The sequence below is a fragment of the Drosophila ficusphila genome, unplaced genomic scaffold (genome assembly GCF_018152265.1).
Source record: "Drosophila ficusphila isolate 14025-0441.05 unplaced genomic scaffold, ASM1815226v1 contig_106, whole genome shotgun sequence".
In the NCBI taxonomy this organism is placed as follows: Eukaryota; Metazoa; Arthropoda; class Insecta; order Diptera; family Drosophilidae; genus Drosophila; species Drosophila ficusphila.
The window spans coordinates 7,544,607-7,564,378 of record NW_025063993.1 but is presented as its reverse complement, the minus strand read 5'-3'; the positions used below and the strand labels follow the sequence as shown (position 1 = coordinate 7,564,378).

Below are 19,772 nucleotides of genomic sequence, written 5' to 3'. Positions count from 1 at the left end.
CTGCAGTCAACCATAAAAAATAGTCATCAACGAACTGATTAGGACAGTTGCAGAGGTGCCTTGTCCAGTGACCCTAAAACTGTTCCCAAAATTTCTATTTTAAATGTTTTGTTTATTGATTAGGTAGCCTTTTGGCCAGGTTGTGTTCGATTATTGACACATAGCGGTCACATAACGTAAGCGTATGAGTAACAGCACGAATCGGAGAGTACAGGCAAATAAATATCCAAAGGGGTACACCGAAAAAAAATCTTAACTCTTTAATTATGTACCTATTTATAATTTGTAGGATTAAAATTTAAAACTTTCCTTTGTACCACGCAACACAATTTAAAAAAAATTTTTTCAAGGTTTTCACTTAGGATCTTTACCCAAAATATAATTAATTATATTTTATTCCAAAAATAGGAATGCGTATCCTTAAATATCAGAAACAAGAGTATTTGTTGAAAACAGATATTATTGAATATGACAGAATAAACGCATGCACATGTTAATTCTTCTTATCTAAGTTGTGTTTGTTTTTTCCAAACTACGTAAAGAAATGTGATACCATGTGATATCATCTTGGGTGTTTTTTCGGGTGTATCTGGCACAGAACCCGTTGGGGTGTGTGGGGGCGAATCTCGTGAGAAAAGCTTCGTCGCAAGTGCAGCTAGGAAACATTGGCGTCGGCGCTCTCCGTGCTCCCCAATCTCTTTGGGGCTCTCTCATTCGGAGGTTGTCGTAGCCGTAGTCTCGTCGCTTTTGCCGCCAGTTGAGCAGTCGATTTTCGCACGGAGCACGACAGTCGAAAAAAATTGAAAGAAGCATTCAACAGCCAGAGTCGAGAGAAAATTAATTTTGTACTTTTACTCAGAATCAAACAACTTAGAATCGAACACAGTTCCCGATATTTGACCAGCTGAGAAGCATTTAAACCAATCGAACCTTTTCATATACGAAGAAAAACGAAGAAAAACCCTCCGGAAACCGCTTGCAACTTTTTCTAGCCGTTTTATTACCCAACAACAGAAGCACAAAAGGTGAGTGCACGCAGAAGGGGTCACAAGTGCTGGTCCCCAGTTGTTTATTATGTGTGGCATGCTGCAATGGTGAGTGCTGTGGGAAATGAGTTTTCCCACCCACCCATCGTCCACACTCACCCACTCATTCTCGCAGTGTGACGTAACTGTCAGTGTGTTTGTACCATCTGAGATTGCTCATACGCCGCGTGTGCGAAAGAAAACAAAAGCAGACGGGGTTCCATTGCGAATTTCGGTTGTTGCGGCACAAATCCGCGGGATAAACAAAGCTCAGAGGGTTCGCAATCAGCGCGGAAAATACTCATAATTGATCGATGGCGGAACGGTCTAAATTTAGAAGCCTTTCGGCTGTTGGGCGCCATCCGGTGCACAAAAAATACCTCTTTTCCCAATCTGATCTGCAGTGCACTGAAAAAAACTTTGGCGTATAAAAAAGTAATTTTAAATGAATATTAACAATTTTTTTTTTTTTTTTTTTTTATTATTTATTTAGTGCAGAATCTGTACAGCAAATTAAAGTACTTAACAACACAGGTGTCACCAATGAGAAATGTAAACCAAACCTCAGCATTAAGAAGAGGATTATATATAGTATTTTCTTATTGATTCCTTATCGTCTTGGCAAAGCCTTGCCTTTTGAGACGCCTCAAAGGTCTCGCTGGGAGTAGATTCCTAGCCAGAAAGCTGCGGTGTCTTCCTAATCTATCTCTGTATCGGCTTGTGTGTCTCCCAATCTGTTCTTCCACAGTGTGTAGATTTAGGTCTCTGTGAAGTGTCGTGCCACGCACATACCAGGGACAGTTAGTAATGGTACGTAGAAACCGATTCTGCAACACTTGTAACCTTTTGTAGTTCGATTTGGCTGCGATCCCCCAAATTTGAATACCATAAAGCCAGATTGGCAGGATACAGAATGCATATACTGCCCTCTTGCATCTCAGCGGCAAAGTGCTCCTTCTGTGTGTAAGCCAACGCAGTTGCTGAATCCTTTGGTTACATTTTTTGACTGTTGCTTTCAGATGTGGTCCGAACGTAAGGCGCTTATCCAGTGTGATACCAAGATATTTTGCTTGCGACGGCTGTTCCAAACTGACTCCCTCTAGCTGGATTTCAGGGGTGTTAGATACAAGTCTCTTCAGTGTAAAGCAGGGGTTCGTAGTTTTTTGCGGATTGATTCTCATATTCCAACGTTTACACCAAGCAGAAAGATCCTTAAGGTATTCTTGTATTCCATTTGCTGCTTCCCTCCGACATCTGGAATTGTAGATGACTGCAATGTCATCTGCATATGTAGCAATCAAAGCTTTGGAAGGATCTATCATGTGATGTCTGTTTGGGCTTGGTATATCCACTGTATATAAAGAGTAAAGCAGCGGCCCAAGCACACTGCCCTGAGGTACTCCTGCTCTCATTCTATAGTTATATTGCAATGGTTTAAAAAAAGCTTACAGAGACTACAACATTAATTAATTTAAACAAGAGATTTTTGTATCGTTTTACTGTATAATTGTTTAAAAATTAAAAAATTCAAAAAATCAATTTTTTGTCGGTTAGAGAAAATCTAAATTTCCAATTTTATTACATTTCTGATTAAAAAATTTAATTTTCTGCTGGCCATCGCTCATCTCTGGCCGAATGCCCAAATGTCTCTTCATTTTGCGAATTTGGTATTCTGCATTTTGCATACGCTCTAGGGCACTTCGCACATCCAAGCGCGCTTTGTTTATAAATAAACCTTGAATAATGCCGGCGTATTTTCACTGCTGTCTTTTCGCTGGTGGTTCGCCGACTGTTTTTCATTTTTTATCTCTGCGTCTTGGGTCTTAATTGAGCTCTGACTCTCTGAAACTTACTTTTCTGATGAGCGAGGCGCTCCATTGAGTTTTTTGCATTGCCTGACGACGACGTCATTTGTTGCGCTTCTCGAGGTCGGTGAATCAGACTCAGTGTCAGTCCAACAAGTGCATGTGCCGTGAAAATTGCCATTTGGAGTACAATCGATCCGAATAAATTAGCGGGCAAATTGCTTTGAAATTCACTTAACTATTTACTCATTCGATTTTGTCTTCTTTTCAGCTAATACAAAATGTTCGCTTTGTGGTATTTAACATTCGCTGTCGATGAAATACGGTAAGTGCAAGGCGGTTTTTCTACAGTTTTGACCAGCACTGGGGGCCCACAGGGCGGATGAAGGTTTTTTGGTGCCTACTTTTCGGCTGGATAGTGGGTGCTTATGTAGAATTCGGGAACAGTTTTATTAACGGATAAGGTCCTTTTTAAAATTGATTGGTAAAAAATGTGCTTAATTCTTTAATGAAAAAGGCTTATACAATTTTACAATTGATAAACAAATTTGGATAATATATAATCAAGTGGGTAAATGGAGTTTTCGTTAAACCAAAATAGGATTGAAGTAGTAATCAGTAAATACAAACCGATTATATAACCATTATCATGAAGACCGTTTCCTGGAACTTCCTTGCATTTCATAAATCTTCGCGATAACTTTTGCCGCAATTTTCGACGTAATCATTGCAAAACCGATAATCTAATCTTAACCAGTTGATGAATTAGCCCAATCTAGCCCACCGATTCTCCGACTGTTGCGAGACTGATCGTTATGGTTGAGAGGTGCTAAGTGTCACAGTACAAGCTCCCTGCATTCGGCAACAAAGTTAGTCACCTAGCTCTACCGTCACATGATGAACTATCTGCCCGATTTCCGCTCTCGTATTCCCCCGATCTCTCAATGTTCCCCCAACAACCGGCTTTCGTGGCTCTAACTCTCATTCGTGATAAGTGCAATCAGCCCCAACACGCAAACAGTCTCTCATTTGCACATTTGCCAAACAAAAATCGCAATTTTTGGGAAAAAAAATAAATAAACGCTAAGCGACCAGTTGTTATCTGCCGGCAATTAGCGCTATAACGAAAGTGATAATTGAAGTTTGGAGCGGTATTAGTTTTTTCCGTTCTCAGCCGGCTTTTTGGACCGGGTTTTTCGTGGTGTTTGTGCCGGGTGGAGCTCGTTTATTTGCTTATCTATTTGCCGCACGAGTTTTTCGCCAGCTATTGCCGATTTGGCTGGCGTACGTGACAAGAGAAATGCCGACGCCTCCCCTGAGGAAAATGGGGAGTGGAGAAAGTCATTTCGTAACTCAAGTGGGTGAATTGTGGTAACAGTTCTAAATAACGGCAAGCTCTTTTATATTCTAGTTCAACTGCCACGCCCCTTGTAGGATAACGCCCCTTGCTAATAACAAAGCAAAATTGACTCTATTACGTGGGGTTTGATGGGAAAAATAATTTTGCTTTGCTTATTTTTTGTAAGTTACATGAAACTTACAGACTTTCTTAAATCAGGACAAATATTAGACGGTTAAAATACAAAAACCTTGAATAACAAACACCTTCCATTTAAAAATTTGAACTAAGTTCAAAAACCAGGGCTCAGGTAAATGTCCACCATTTGCGAATGGTTGACAGTGTGTCCCTATTACCGAATTGAGCATAAATTATTATTTATAATTTATGTTATGTATGACTTCACTAATAGAAAGAAAAATTAAGACCGAGTTATATTAATTACCTGACTAGTTATTCACAGTAACTAAATATATAATAGTAAATAACTTTAAAATACTTAACAAGGAAAGGCTAGAAAAGGCTGTGTTTAGTGACCCCGATAGGAAAGCTATATTGGGTGTGGTTACACTGCTTGTCACTTTCATTGTCCCTTTTAAGTTTTTCATCCGGTCAATTAGAACGTGTAAATCGCGGTTAACCGTTTTACCAATAAATAACCTTGTTTCTGTCAAATACTTATTGCAATTTACTGTATTTCAACGCTGGGCGGTGTCTACAGTTGAAGGTGGGTCAAACCATTGTAAAAATTCAGCTATAAAGTGCACTTTCAGTAGCGACACGCTTCGTTTCATTTATTCTGGAAGTTTCTGGAAAGCGCACTGAAAAAAAGATGCTACAGCGGATGTTGTTTAGATGCGAATGTGGCTTAAAACACATTTTACGTTTATGAGTACTTACTGAAAGGTCTATAAGTTTGGCGTATACATAAGGTGTTTAACAACACATTCTTACTATCAGTTAACCCTTTACATGGCAATAACTCCGATTTTCTTGATTTTTTTTTTGTTTGGTAGATAAGTGAAAATAAAAAATACACTTCTTTTTAGTTTTTTAATTTTTTTTGGTTTTACCCTATTTTTTTACAAAAGGGGTGTGATGCATTTCTGCATCAAAAGGTCTTAAAAGGAAAATTTTTTTAATATGTGTTTTAGAAAGATAATAACATTCATTCAATATTAAAATATAGTAATTTATATTTTAAATATGTCAATTTAAATTAAATTTTTTAAAGAAATTATTTCTTTTATTAAAACATAAAAAAACTACACATTTTTTGCACTCCGTTTGGGAGAATCCAGTGAAGTTCGTATATTTGCAGTATTTTTTTATGTGTTAAGCTACTTTGATGCATATCTGCAACAAAGCGAAATTGTTGATTTATTCGTATTATAATGCAACAAACACAAAAACTCGACAAGATATAACTAAATATAATATTTACTTGTTTAAAAATATAAATTAAATCAACTACACATTTTTTTTTGTTATTTATATTTGGATGAGAAACTGCACAACCAATTCAGATATCCACATTTACAAAATTGGCGAGAAAAGTAATCAGCTGTTGAGTATTGGACAGAATTCTGACTGACTAACACTTGTTATATAAAAAACGAAAGTTTCTGAACTGCATTAAAAAGATTTCAGACAGTTTTGCAATGCCCGTTGAAAAATAATTGAATTTGAACGGTATGATGCAGATATGCATCACCACCATGTAAAGGGTTAAGGCATATATATGTACATCTGTATCATTAACTATTATTTGCATTTGATTTTATTTGTAGTTTACTCTAGCCTATTTGTTGTTTTAATTTGATTTTTATTTATTTCTTTTTTTATTTCCCCCTTTTGATTTGTAGCAAACGTTTAGCTTGGTTATTTAGTTCTAACAAGCCTGCAGCGCCCGCGCTCGACAACAAACCAGCAAATCCCGCTCCCGCTAAGGAAACCGCACCTGCTCCTGCTCCAAAACCAGCTGCAGTTCCAGCTCCGAAACCAGAGCCACCGAAACCTGCGCCCGTGGTAGCCAAACCCAGTCCGGTCCCAGTTCCTGCTCCTGCTCCAGTTTCTCCAAAGGAAGAAGCACCCGCACCAAAGCCCAAACCAGAACCCGTTTCTGCTCCCGTTGTTGCTCCACCAAAACCCACTCCACCGCCGAAACCCAGCAGTCCGCCAAAACAAGCCGACAAGATGCCCATCCCGTTGCCAAAATCGCTGAGCGAGGCCAGCACAAATGGTCAAAATGGCAACGCAGCCAATGGCAATGCCCCCGAGAATGTGGATGAACGCGTTTTTGGTGGCCAGCAGGGCGAGAAAGTGCTCCCAACGCCCAAGGATGCCAGCAACGACTTCATCAAGGGCGAGACCAATGCCTTTATCCAGTCTATTAAGGAGGCACAGCAGCTGGGCGAGCGGTAAGTCTTAAATCCTTCAGATTTATAAGTTAATTATGTGACTTTTAAGTTTTTAAATCCCTCAGTTTTATAGCTTCTTAATTCCCAAGTATTATAAGTTGGCGATAAAAGGCTGCATATTTACTTTTAAATTCCATAGTTGTCTTTTTTCATACAATGTTTTCCTGTAAAATCCTAAGCCCAAGAAAGTAGTTGCCTACCGCTTAATCTGCCCTCATCTCGCCAGCATTCTTCCAAATGTATTTCTGTAACTTTTGAGTTTTTAAATTTGATTTTTCCGCATCTCCCGTGGTGAGAAGGTGGGTTCAATGCACTCGCGTGACTTCTCAACGGCGGGCAAAAATAGTTGCCATGCGGCGGAAAGACAACCGCTTGGCGACAACGGTGCAGCATCAGCAAATTCGTTGGATCAACCCGATGATGATGATGATGATGGTGTGGAGACCACAGTTTTCTGTTATTTTTGTCTCATGTTCTCTGCTTGGGCGGACAGCTCGGCTCACATGGCGTCGCCAGTTTGGGATCTTTTCTGGTGCTGCATGTGCAGTCCACGGTTTATTTATGAACCCCAACTTCGCCATGTGTCCGTTCTCCGTTTCCTCTAATTGCGCGCAATTGATTTTCCATTAATATTAATCGGAGACAAACCTTGAAGCACGCAAGCCCTGCCCAATAAAGTCCTTGCCCAGGTGTTCAAGGATCTTTCGGCGAACTGCTAGGCAGTTTATTAGTTTTTGGCAGGCTGCCCAAGTGAAATGGAAATGGAATTGGTAATGATGTGCCGTTGGCGGGCCATCATAAGACCTGTCGCGCCGTTGTAGTCGGGTCACATGATCTCCCCCATGCAAAGTTTATTTATATTTGGAAACGCAGCAGAGTCTGGCTGCTGTGGCGCGACAAAGTACACACATTTCTTTACGTTTCATTGTTCATATGCAGCAAATTAGCTTGGTAGCAGCAATAGCAGCAGCATCAGCATCAGCAATATTTGCCTCCTGCTGCGAAGGGGATCCCATTTTAGCCTGGCGTCATGCCTCATATCTGATCCGCCTTCGGGCCCTCTTTCATAATGCCCGCTTCCTGATGGACAGAGGTCTTCATTTAGGTGTCTTGTTTGATGTGCCTCCTTAGGCTTATGTATTCACAAACGTCTGTACATATGTACGGATATATATTTTAAGCACTTGGCTCGCGTCTGTGCAAAAAAAAAAAAATTGCTTTTGGCAAGCGTCGCTTTTGATGTTCTGCCAAAATATTGTTTAGCAAACAAAAGGCAAGAGCCGAAACACAGATGGAAAGTTGACAACACGATCAGAGCTTTTAGCATACTATATATGCGTTTTCGTATCTACACCTATGATCTGTTGCAATCTACGGATAATTAGCTACTGCTAGTGCTACAGCCCCTCCTCTCCAATTTCGAGTAGTAATTTCACAGCTAATTGCCCGGATAGCGGGCACTGGGCATTAAGTTGGACTCGTGCTTCGTTGGCCGCAAATTGAACTAATTAATAACACATATTTCAAATGGTTTACTCATTTTTGGCTTTCGTTTTTGCAGCCCCCCTACCCTCCAAAACATTAGCGTTATGTTCTCGATCGCTGGCCTCCAGCGAGGCCGCAATCCGTCAATGACTAAATGCTTTTATAAACACTGCGTACCATTCATACGTTCGAGAATGTTATGCAAGAATTTTCTATTCGTCAGATGTGCGGATAAAGATCGTGTATGCGGCGGCTTAGTGTGTTAGAAACCGCAACTGGGGATTCAAGCGAGACTTAGCTCATTGTAGGCTCATCACATGCAACCCCCGGCTCAATACTAATCTCTCATTTAGATATATAGAAACAGTTGTGGGTAAAAAAGTAGCTAAGCGAACTTTGAATGCTTGTTCATCACACTAAAATGATGAAATATTATATCTTAGCTTTTACGTTCAATTGCAGACTATATTACGTGGTAGTTTATACCTATTAAAACATTTATGTAATTAACATGCTATTTAAAAACAATGATTCATTATTTCAATTATACAAGTTTGCTATTTCATCCTATAGTGATGATCCAATTATATTTCTAATTAGCTTTTATATGATATGGTGTAGTCTAGTCGTTCTAATTGCTAATTGCTTGTTTAAGGTGTCTCACCTATAATATAGACCTATATTTTTGACCATGTCTGTGCGTTCTACACCCCTTCTTGCTAAGTGCTTTCTCCACTGTGTGTCAACAGTAACGAAATCGCCAGTGGCTGCTATTGTGTCTATATATCCGCGAGCTTGTTTCACAAGCTTTTCAAGGTCAACCCAATATAGTATATGCCATTTCGCTTTTCCCCCACTTGTTCGTGGGGGTCCTAGGTCTATTGTTCTATGCGAAATCCTACGCGGCACCAGCCCCCAAAGACTGCCAGCTGGTTGTTGATAGGTTCGTTGGCTGGTTGTTCGGTGGTTAGGAGTCAAGATGGGATGGAAAAGCTGCTGGGAGCATTTACGTAATCCCAGCGCCGCTCGACGGCGGCAATTGAAAATGAAAACGAAAACAGGCGGGGCAGAAGTGACAAGCTACCAAAGTAAAAATTGAAAATACGCACACTTTCCCGAATGGAAAGCAGAGGCGACGACATTTCTGGCTTATATAAGCGTCGCCTGTCGCCAGGCATCTGCTAAATTTCTATCAAAACATTAATCTGCTCATATTTTTTAAGCATATATAATTTGATTGTTGGAACGGCGGTTTGATATATATTTTTAATGGCCGCCCGTGGAAAATTCGTGTGCCGATGGAAAGCAAAAGTTGTGAAAAACAACACACGTTAATAGATATGGGCTAGGTATCGTATATATCTTCCGATGCTTGCTGCGCGTTGCATAAATTTCGTTGGCAACTTTTCAAATATTTTCCCTCAGTTTCCATCTAGTAACAAATGAATATGTTCTTTTCGATGATAAAATGTATGTTCCTTAGGCTTATGTATTGGTTTTCTATAGTTTGTGTGAAAATTCAAAATCAAGTTCAAGACTTTTGTTAAAGATTGTGTAAACGTTTATACTTTCTGTTTATTTGTTTGAAATATGCTAAGGAAAACCTGTTCGGGATCCTTGTAAAATGGTCTTTTGTATAACACAACTTTGTAAAAATGTTTTAGTTGGCACATCTATCTTTAGATCTTCCCCCAATTTTGTTTAAATCTTTTACATTTAGGCACACAGCATTTTTCATTTTATATTACGGTATTAGTGCCAAAATTTATGACGGGTACGTTTTGTTTGTTTTCTATTTGGTCAAAAACAACAGAATTTTTGTAGACCATGTGCAAATATTATACAAAAATTATATGTTCGTTACGCTAGATTACATAGAAGTATATACAGCTTTTCTAAAATACAGCTAATTTCCGATTACAAAGCCTATTCTGAAAAGCAGTACGTCTTTAAAAACTCAAAAATGGGAAAGATACATTTTTGAAGATACTATTTTTGCTGATGTATCAAAATTTTAAAAATTCTTGATTTCGAAAGATAAATACTCAAGCTATAAAAGTTCTGTGTGTTTTGTCAACTGCCCAAACAATTTGCTTCCTCTGCTGGTTTGCTTTGGATGTTTATTCATCACTTTAAGCTCGGATCTTGTGAGCTGAGTTCCATTCAGAATATTTGCTCTTCTCATGGAGGGAGTGACTTGTTTCTGGTGCAATTGTGCCACTTGCCTTGATTACTTTCCTCGCATATCGCACCATATCATTTCATTCCGTTTGCTGTCGGCGAAGTCTAGTCATAATTAAACGATGAGACCGCTCCTTCTTGGCTTTTTGAGTGTGTGAGTGGATTTTGCACACCCACCAAGTGCACACACAAATATTTTTGATTTGCAGCTGCAAGAAGTCGGTGCTCTTCTCGGGCCTCTCGCTCCCACTCACGCATGGAGCAATGCAGTTTTCTAGCTGTTTGCCAATTGAACACTTTCCTTTTCTTTCTTTGGCGGGGGGTGAGCTTTCTTTTCCTGTGTGTGCGAGAGAGCTTTACTTTTCTGCTTTCAGTCGTACGTCACGTCCTACGTCAATCGTCGGCTCTTGCCAATACATAGGCATAAACCGACAAGACACAGAAAAAAATATGATACGATATGATGATAAATTAATTAAACAACCTAGGAGTGGAGCTCGAAAATATATTGCAAATATTATGCAATTCTACAATACTATTGTACCATTCCTTTCTTTTAATAATAATTGCATACCAAACAGGAATTTGATATATATTTATATTTTTTTTTTTATATTTTTTTTCTTTGTGTGTATGCCACACCGCCGGCAGAGAAGCCAGGAGGCAGCTTTTGCTCTCTGCCGCTCGTTGTGTTTAGTATCTGTGTGAGTGTTCGTGTATTTTGAAAGTGAAAGAAGGAAGGGTGGCCTCTGCCGCAGTCGCTGCCTCTGCCGACGCTGGCGCTCCTAAAGCACCGACTGCAGTCAGTTGGGTTAAAGAACAGAATATTCCGATCATTGTAACGTTGGACGTTGAATTCTACGGTTGCAAAGGTGAGCCGTTCTCCAAAGATAATAATTGCAAATCAAGTGAACAGTTTTGGCCGTCCAAGTATCTCACAGATACAGTGTCAAAGCCTTAGATTTTTAAATTCAATTAAACAGTTTTGTGGCACCCCAAAGTTAAATGATAACCAATATAAAGTGATTTTATGTTTTCTTATAAAACCATGTGAATAGTTGTCAGATTTAAAATGTTTTTATTGCGGGTTTGTGGCAAACAAAAATTAAATTTCCCCCTTTTCGGCTTCTTGCAACAGTGAATGGCTTTTAAATTTCAATCGTTTAAAGGGGGTTTGTGTACATTTTCCCAGTTTGTAGTCATTAAACCAGTGAATTGCTTTTAGATGTTTATCTTTACTGGCAATTAAATAGTGCGTATTGCTTTAATATTAAACATTTTCAATTTAAATATTCTTCTTGATGAGGCAATTTAATTGTTTGAATTTTTACAAATTTGCAAGTGGTACTGTCCAGAACCTAAACCCTTGATATTTTGGATTTTTTTTTAAATTTAATTAACAAACAGCAATATAAAAATCAGTACTTTTTTCCAACCCAGACAATTGAATAAAATAATTAAAAATGCCTACGCAGCAGTGAAATTTAAATGAATACAAAATTCTTAAGTTAAAAATTTTAAAAAGCTATTGAATAATATCACCTCTCTGTGCTTGTGTTAAATTTTCACATCGGCAGCTGAGTCATGCGATGCATTTTTGCAAATCGAAAACCGGTTACCGGCGAAAAGAAATTTATACGGGCGGCTGTAGCCTATAAAGCTTTAAGTTTATAGTTATGCAGTTTCAGATTCTGTTTTTTTTTCGCCAGTCAGCACAGAAACTTGTTTGGCCCTGCCGTCACGGTCTGGCAAACCGTACGTCTGCTATATACCCATATAGTTGTGCAATTTTGCGGCCAAATGCCAATGAACGGAGGACTGTACCGCTTGCCAAGTGCATTGAATTTGGGGGAAAAAAAGGGGGCTCGATGTTTGCGGGGATGCAGTTTAAGGTCGGCCGTTCGTTGGCTCTTAGAAAGTGCTGTGTAGCGTGTTCCTATATCGATTTCGATAAGATATTGGCCCGTGTTAATGCCTTGCTAACTAAATGATAGATAAGGGGCGACAAAACGAACTTTCAGTTAGCACTTCGCTGGCTTCTTTCTTTCGTTTATTGCTTTATTCTCCACTTCTTGAACTTGCCCACAACCGGTGGCTATAAATAAGAAAAAGTTCTTACTTGGCCATAAAACACTCATTTTCGCGGTCAATGCCAACCAATTGCATAATCGCTGATAGGAATTTTATCTACAATTTCGGGCAATTAAACGAGTAATGCTGGCCCAGCAGAAATCAGGGCAACGCAATCCCAAGTCGGCAATTATATAATAGGTTTTAGAGCCACTGGGAATTTCCGATCGAATTTACCGGGCCAAATTTAGTTCGGGTTGATATAATGCCGGCTGCTAAAAATACAACCCCGCCAAAGCAAATAAGCAAAACAAAAGCACAAGCACACATCGGGGATAGGGTGGCTATATAGGTAGGCCATAGGTACCTCAAATACCTCAGCCGAAAATTCCAAAGGCATATTCTATACGTAAACAGCTGACAAATTTATGGGGTTCCTTGTATATAGGCTTTGTGTATCACACAGTTTGTTATATTCAGCAAACAAATCGCGCAAATTTGTTGTACAAATTGTTTGCCCCCGGTGTTTTTTTTTTTTTTTTTTTTCATTCTTCTCCACTGGCACGTTGCTGTTAATTATTCAATTGAGATCCATTAAAGCGCTCGACTGAATAAGAACGGAAAAGGCAGAGTCGGAAAAAATCGAGCCAGAAGCCCGCCCGATTAACTTGTCACAAAGCTGGAAAAGTCGCGTTTACCGCAGTCTAGATAGTTAACTGGGTAACGCTTCCATTTTCCCCGGCTAAACAAAAGGCTGCATGTTGCATAATCAAAACTGGGCTGGGTTCTTTGGCTAGACAGGAAATGGAATCGCACACGTAAATCATTCAAAGGGTAGAAGGAGCGAATCCGAATCTCCCAGAGTGCCAGCCAATCAATTTCGAATAACACCAAGCCGATTTGCCTCGCAATTCATTTAGCCAGTAAATAAACAAATATTTGGAATAGCTTAAATTTCAGCAAAACGTAAACAAATCGAACGATTCAAGTTCTTTCGTGGATAAAGCTGTTCTAATATTTCCGACGCTACTGTTGATGAATGAATTAGAGCATTTAAGTTCTTAGCTCAGGAACTTATGAAGGACTTTTGGGTGGTAAAAGTTTTCTGTTTAAAATATATCCTTGCGTTATGGGAAGCTTTATTCCAAAACGTATTTACTTTTGATTGTTTTCTACATCAGTGATACATACACGAAGTAAAAACTTGATGACTTATTGTAGAATGTAGTGTAAATGTTTCCTATCGTCCATGTAGAAAACGCCAGATGGCGCTCAAACTTTTGTAGAACATAAGGGAATTAAAAAAGAGAACATTTACTTAAATATTAAAATTAAATATTTTCTTTAATTTTTTTTCTATATAAATGAATGTGTGCAATTTAGTTTTTAAATTCCCTGAATTTTACGGTGAATCACACTTCTTCACATCTTTCCAATTTCTCATAATATATGCATCCTACTTATAACCCTTTGCATCTTCTGAACCTTAATGAAGTCTCGCCTGATTTCGCTGATTGTCTTCCCAGACAGCAGAAATTTAAATCAACGACATCCGGCTAGTGCCAGCAGCAATTTTTTTTCGCCACTAGCTGGTGTGCAAAAAGATATTTTTCATCATCTTCAGCAGTTTACATCTACCCATCGCATATATGCTTATATTTCACTGCATGCTGTCTAATTGAGTGTGAGCCGCTTTGACGTTTTGCCAAAAGAATTTTAATTAAATTAGGACCGCTAGAGAACGAAAAAAAGAGAGTCAAGAGGAGAATCTGGTCAGTAAATGCGGGTGACCAGCAGCAATCCTAATAACACTCAACTACCCTTAACTCACCCCTGATAACTAGACCCCTATAGGGCCAAATATTTATTAATAAGAGCTTTATGTCGAATTCATGTCACAGCCAGCAGTATTATTGGCAGAATGCTGCTGGCCGGAATTATTGTTTGGGAAGAGCGGGCTGCCATGTCCATGTCCAGATTCAATTAGTGTCGAAATGAGTGTGCGAATGAATGAATATTGGGGGGGCCATACTCATTTGGCTGGGTGGTTATTATCAGTTATGCTTGCGTTTTGGGCCCAATCTTTCCATTCCCCTTATCAAACGACGTTGACCAGTTTCGGAGTGACTGCCCGCCGCTCCCAATTTCCCGTTGCAGTCGCTCACGTCGCTGTCGGCCAATTTCCCGAAAATACATTTCGAATTATTTTCGTACACTTGCCAATTTCTTTGTGCAATCGACTGGCCAAAATCGCAATTAACCAAGGCAACTATTGCAGCGATTTCTCGGGTGAACGACCAGACCGTTGGCCATAAACTTACCCATTGCACTGGCCGTTTAGTGTTCGCTTTGCCAATTTCCCCAGATCCGATTGCACTTTGTAGTGCCAGAGCCTTGTCTTTCGGCCAGTTATACGATGGCCAAACAAGCAGCTGTAGTTAGAAGAGCTGACTTGTTTGCTATCTTATCGCCATCTTCCTGCCTTAGAACTGATCATCTCGGCTGACAGCCGAGACTTTTTACGATCTGAAGTTGAAAGCTTATCAGCTGGGAGCTTATCTACCTTCCCAGCTCTTCTGGCCAACAAATAATCGCGACTCTCTGGACTCTCAGCTGCTCTCTTTCTCCAGCTCCAGTTTTGCGGCAGGTGAATTGGTGTATGCCTACTGGCCGTCGCTGATTTTCGACAGCCATTCGCGAATTGTTGCTAAGCCTTAACGGTTGCAGAAAATCCGTGCGTGATATTGTTATAAATCGGAGGCTCTAAGTAGCCCAAATCGAATTAAACCGAAATTGGTTGGCGCGTGTGTGACTAGAGAATAGAGTCACCCCGAAAAAACGCTAGAGCTGCTCTGCCTGCTGATCCCGTCTCGGGAATTATCCTGTTTTTGCTCTCACCTCCCCCTGAAATCCTTGTTTGTCCGCTGCTCATCAAGAGGGTTACATAATGAAATCGGACTTTTCAATTGTGCGTCAGCTTAATTTGATTTGTGCACGGCTTCTTAGCAGGGGGGTTTTTCCTCCTGCTTGTCATGTTTTTGTGCTCCAGTTTCTATCGGGTCGGCACTTGAGTTAATTGATTAGTTTCAACGCTTTCCAGACAGGCCACTAAGTCATTAGTTTTATCTGCCATGATTCGGAGCCACTTAAAACTCGAAAGTTGGCAACCAACGCCCCCGATGGCGGGTACATTGCAATTCGCAAAGTCCACTATCTTTACGAGGCATTAACAGGCCTCAGATTACTCATGTGGAGTGGCAATACGCGGTGTCGATTGAAACGGCTCATATGACTCCGAAATGAGGTAGAAATTTCCACAGCGAATCAATAAACACTTGCTGTTTGCTTTGGTTACCAGTTAAAATGGCAAATTGTTTCCAATTCCAATTCGCAATCAATATTTACAGAGCCGAAAGCCAAATGGCGTTGGAAAATGGCAAAAGGAAAAGTAAATGATCGACTGCGATTACTCACCCTCCGCTGAGTAATTGAAGCTGCAAATGAAATTAGCCAAAACAAAACAAAAGATTGCGAGTTGCGAATGTAATGAAATTTTTTCATGGCTTAATGTGCATTAGACATGCGATGATGAGAAACTGGAACCAGTTCCCTGCACTTTTCGCACTCAAGTTCAATTCAACCCGCAATGGGTTAATTCCCAAGCCTCAAGTGCCCGTGTCCTTGTCCTGGGAACCCTGCAAGCTGCCTTTGATTTCCATTTGCCGAGTAATTGATTTTTTTTTTTACACACACTTAGGCAAGGAAAACAGGGGAGGGAGGGAGGTTAAGGAGTGGAAGGTACCCGGGTACCCGTGTACCCGATTCCTGTCATTACCAGAGCACATTTCACACTCCAGGCCGACACTTGAAGTTGACTTGACCGCCCGGGCTGCGAAGGCTCAACAATTCCCAGCTGCCAGTCGCGTGCTATAAACTTTATCGATTCGGAAGGGGATGGAGAGAGGGGTATTGCTTTACGGGGTTTTGGGTGGTTGGTGCGTCCGTACGTCCGTACGTCCGTTTGTCCATCCAGCGCATCGTGTAAATATATCCTTCCGCATTATGTTGCCGCTCATCCGGCAACAGTTTGGGCCGGCGCCTGCGGGTAGGCAATGCTGCTTCTGCCGCTTCAACCCTCCAACCGCCCAACCCTCCGTCCTCCGACCCTCCCTTTTCCGGCAAATATATTCGTGCACTCCATATAGTACACTCCGATTGAGAGCGAAACTCCGGGTAAAACTCTCCCGGCTGAGTGCGCTGAATGCGGCTCAATGCCGGCCGTAAAGTGCGGGCTCATGGGTGCGACTTCTCTCAGTTCCGTTCGATTTGCCGATTGCTGCGGCTTGTTCCTCTTCGTCCTTTTGCCGATTGAGCTCAGCGCGCGCTAAAACATCCTGCAGAGCAGAGCAGCTCCGGTAGTAGTCAGCCAGCCGAGCAGCAGTCAGCAAGTCCTTTGCTCCCCCTAAAAATAGCATCGCGTAGTGTTTGTTTAGTGTAGTATACATTTGGGCGCGGCAGCAGCGAAAAACCAACCAGAGTGTCGCAGGAGTCTCTCGATAAAGGAAGAAAATATATACAACATTGTTGCGTCCGATATTTTGATACCAACGAAGACGAGCACGACCACCAAATAGAAAAGCTATACAAAATAATATACGCTGAAACGAGAATCAATCAATCCAATCACCGAAAATCAAAAGCAATAGCGTTAAGCGTGTCTGTGTGTGTGTGTGTTCAAAGAGGGATCCCCTACCAAAAAGAAAAAAAAAAGAAAATAAGAGATCCTTGAGGAGCTAAAGCTGCATTGTGATTTCATTTTACCTGCAAAAACGCAACCAAACAAACGAAGATTGGCTCTTTTATACGCCGACTTTGTGACCAAGCCAACGCCAAATTTTTAAACGTTTTTTGAAAACTTTACACGGAACCCTTCTTCTACAACAAACCAAAAACAAAACCACACGCAAAATGGGTCTCTGCGCCTCCAAGGACAAAAAGGAGAAGGTGATCGAGGGCGAGGTGGCCAATGGTGAGCCCAATGGCACCGCCACTTCAGCCGCCGCTGGAGAAGATGGGTGTGTATCCCGGGCATTCTGTCAGTCTATCGGCGGGCCTAGGTCTCCTAGACAGGAGTTGTCTCTATATCCTGCTGGTCGGGTGGCCGATTGAGGCGGGGAGTGGGCGTGCGAGGTGGTCTGACGTCATGTGTGCGTGTGTGTTGGTGCGTAAGCTGCTCTGTCTGCAGAGCGCCCAAATATAAAGTGCCATAAAAAAATTATTATTGCCCTGGTCCTTTCGTTTTGTCCAGGACTTTGGCTGGGTCGCCATGTTGTTGTAGTGCGCATGTCCTTCAACGGGATGAAGAGAGAGGGGGGAGAGGGAGGTAGGGTGTATAGTGTGCCGTCGATTTGCGTATTCAGCGGCAGCCGGCAAAATTTTATAGTCAGTCAGCCACCACCAAAAGCAGGACACAAACGAGAAACCACCACTAAAAACGGGGCGTTGTGGGATCGGGATCAGGGGTGATGGGTGTTTGGGAGTTCCCAGGGGGGAAGTGGGGTGGGATGGAGTGGGTATGTGTGTGGCAGTCGCGTGTCAGAGGAAAGTCGTCGGGCATGAGCACATGGCCATAACCCGAAACTAATTGCGGGGCAAACAGGCCGGAATTGAGGAAAACAGAAACAAGAAAACATGTTGCCGACTTTTGGGCGCCACAAAACGAAGATAGCTATAAAAACTTTGAACTACCGCCCCAGCCACGCCCTTTTACTAATGGTCAACCCCACTTTTCGTTCTCTCTCTTTCTCTTTCTTGCTTTCCATCGCTCTCTGCAGCAAACAAGACACCATGGTTGATGCCGCTGTTCTCGCTAAACTGGAGGAGGGTTACGCCAAGCTGGCTGCCTCCGACTCCAAGTCGCTGTTGAAGAAGTACCTGACCAAGGAGGTCTTCGACAACCTGAAGAACAAGGTGACGCCCACCTTCAAGTCGACCCTGCTGGATGTGATCCAGTCCGGCCTGGAGAACCACGACTCCGGCGTTGGCATCTACGCTCCCGATGCCGAGGCCTACACAGTGTTCGCCGACCTGTTCGACCCCATCATCGAGGACTACCATGGTGGCTTCAAGAAGACCGACAAGCACCCGGCCTCCACGTTCGGCGATGTGTCGACCTTCGGCAACGTTGACCCCACCAACGAGTACGTGATCTCGACTCGCGTCCGTTGCGGTCGCTCCATGCAGGGCTACCCCTTCAACCCCTGCCTGACCGAGGCCCAGTACAAGGAGATGGAGGGCAAGGTGAGCAGCACCCTGTCCGGACTGGAGGGCGAGCTGAAGGGCAAGTTCTACCCGCTGACCGGCATGGAGAAGGCCGTCCAGCAGCAGCTGATCGACGATCACTTCCTGTTCAAGGAGGGCGATCGCTTCTTGCAGGCCGCCAACGCCTGCCGCTTCTGGCCCAGCGGCCGTGGCATCTACCACAACGATGCCAAGACCTTCCTGGTCTGGTGCAACGAGGAGGACCATCTCCGCATCATCTCCATGCAGCAGGGCGGTGATCTGGGCCAGATCTACAAGCGTCTGGTGACCGCCGTCAACGAGATCGAGAAGCGTGTGCCCTTCAGCCACGACGATCGTCTCGGCTTCCTGACCTTCTGCCCCACCAACCTGGGCACCACCATCCGTGCCTCCGTGCACATCAAGGTGCCCAAGCTGGCCTCCAACAAGGCCAAGCTGGAGGAGGTCGCCGCCAAGTACAACCTGCAGGTGCGCGGCACCCGCGGCGAGCACACCGAGGCCGAGGGCGGTGTCTACGACATCTCCAACAAGCGTCGCATGGGTCTGACCGAGTTCGAGGCCGTCAAGGAGATGTACGACGGCATCACCGAGCTGATCAAGCTCGAGAAGAGCCTGTAAGCTGCACGCCAACCGCAAAGCATCGTCCCTCCGCTTGGATAAGCCTCCCCAGGATCTAACATCTTTCCCTGGAGGATGACCATGTCAGGGCACACGCAACAATCAACAACAAAAACAACAACAACAAAAACAAAAAACAGAAGAGCAACACTTAGTAATCTTCGGCTCGTCCGCCTTGTCGCTTTTGGGCGGTTCGGGCTGTAAAACAACAAGTCTAGTTTGTAGCGAGGGTGCGGATAGTTGCTGACCGAAACCCGGCGACCTTCGGCATTTCGTATACTTTGAGGGTTGCGGGCCACCGTGGCAGCAATCCCATCTTGCAACACCAACAACAACAACACCCACTGCAGAAGCAACGCAACAGCAACGGATAACTATTTGAGAAAAAAAAACATTTGCTTAATTACAACCAAACAATGTAAAACATTTTGACATCTGTGTCAAGCAAAAACAAAAAAAGGAACTTTAAATACTTTTATTTTAAGTCTTAAGTTTATAAAAGAATTAAAATTATTAAAAAATAATAAAA

The 19,772-nt window shown here is 42.2% G+C and overlaps 1 protein-coding gene across 2 annotated transcripts; it reads left to right on the top strand.

Annotated features, from left to right (window-relative positions):
• Positions 1–3,101: 3,101 nt before the first annotated feature.
• LOC108093774 (arginine kinase) lies at positions 3,102–19,656 on the top strand. Of its 2 annotated transcripts, XM_017194049.2 has the most exons (3): positions 3,102–3,155; positions 6,035–6,589; positions 18,160–19,656. In XM_017194049.2, the coding sequence occupies exons 1-3, from the start codon at positions 3,112–3,114 to the stop codon at positions 19,241–19,243; spliced, it is 1,683 nt and encodes a 560-aa protein (XP_017049538.1). In that variant the 5' UTR covers positions 3,102–3,111; the 3' UTR covers positions 19,244–19,656. The 2 variants fall into 2 exon arrangements, with proteins under 2 accessions (XP_017049538.1, XP_017049547.1); XM_017194058.2 differs by lacking the exons at positions 3,102–3,155; positions 6,035–6,589 and adding an exon at positions 16,760–17,400.
• The last annotated feature ends 116 nt before the right edge of the window (positions 19,657–19,772 follow it).

Excerpts from the sequence above, each read along its gene's own strand:
- LOC108093774 (XM_017194049.2), top strand. The coding sequence starts at position 3,112 with ATGTTCGCTTTGTGGTATTTAACATTCGCTGTCGATGAAATACG. Across the intron at positions 3,156-6,034 it reads TTCGCTGTCGATGAAATACG|CAAACGTTTAGCTTGGTTAT; the intron begins GTAAGTGCAAGG and ends TTTGATTTGTAG. Across the intron at positions 6,590-18,159 it reads GCACAGCAGCTGGGCGAGCG|CAAACAAGACACCATGGTTG; the intron begins GTAAGTCTTAAA and ends CGCTCTCTGCAG.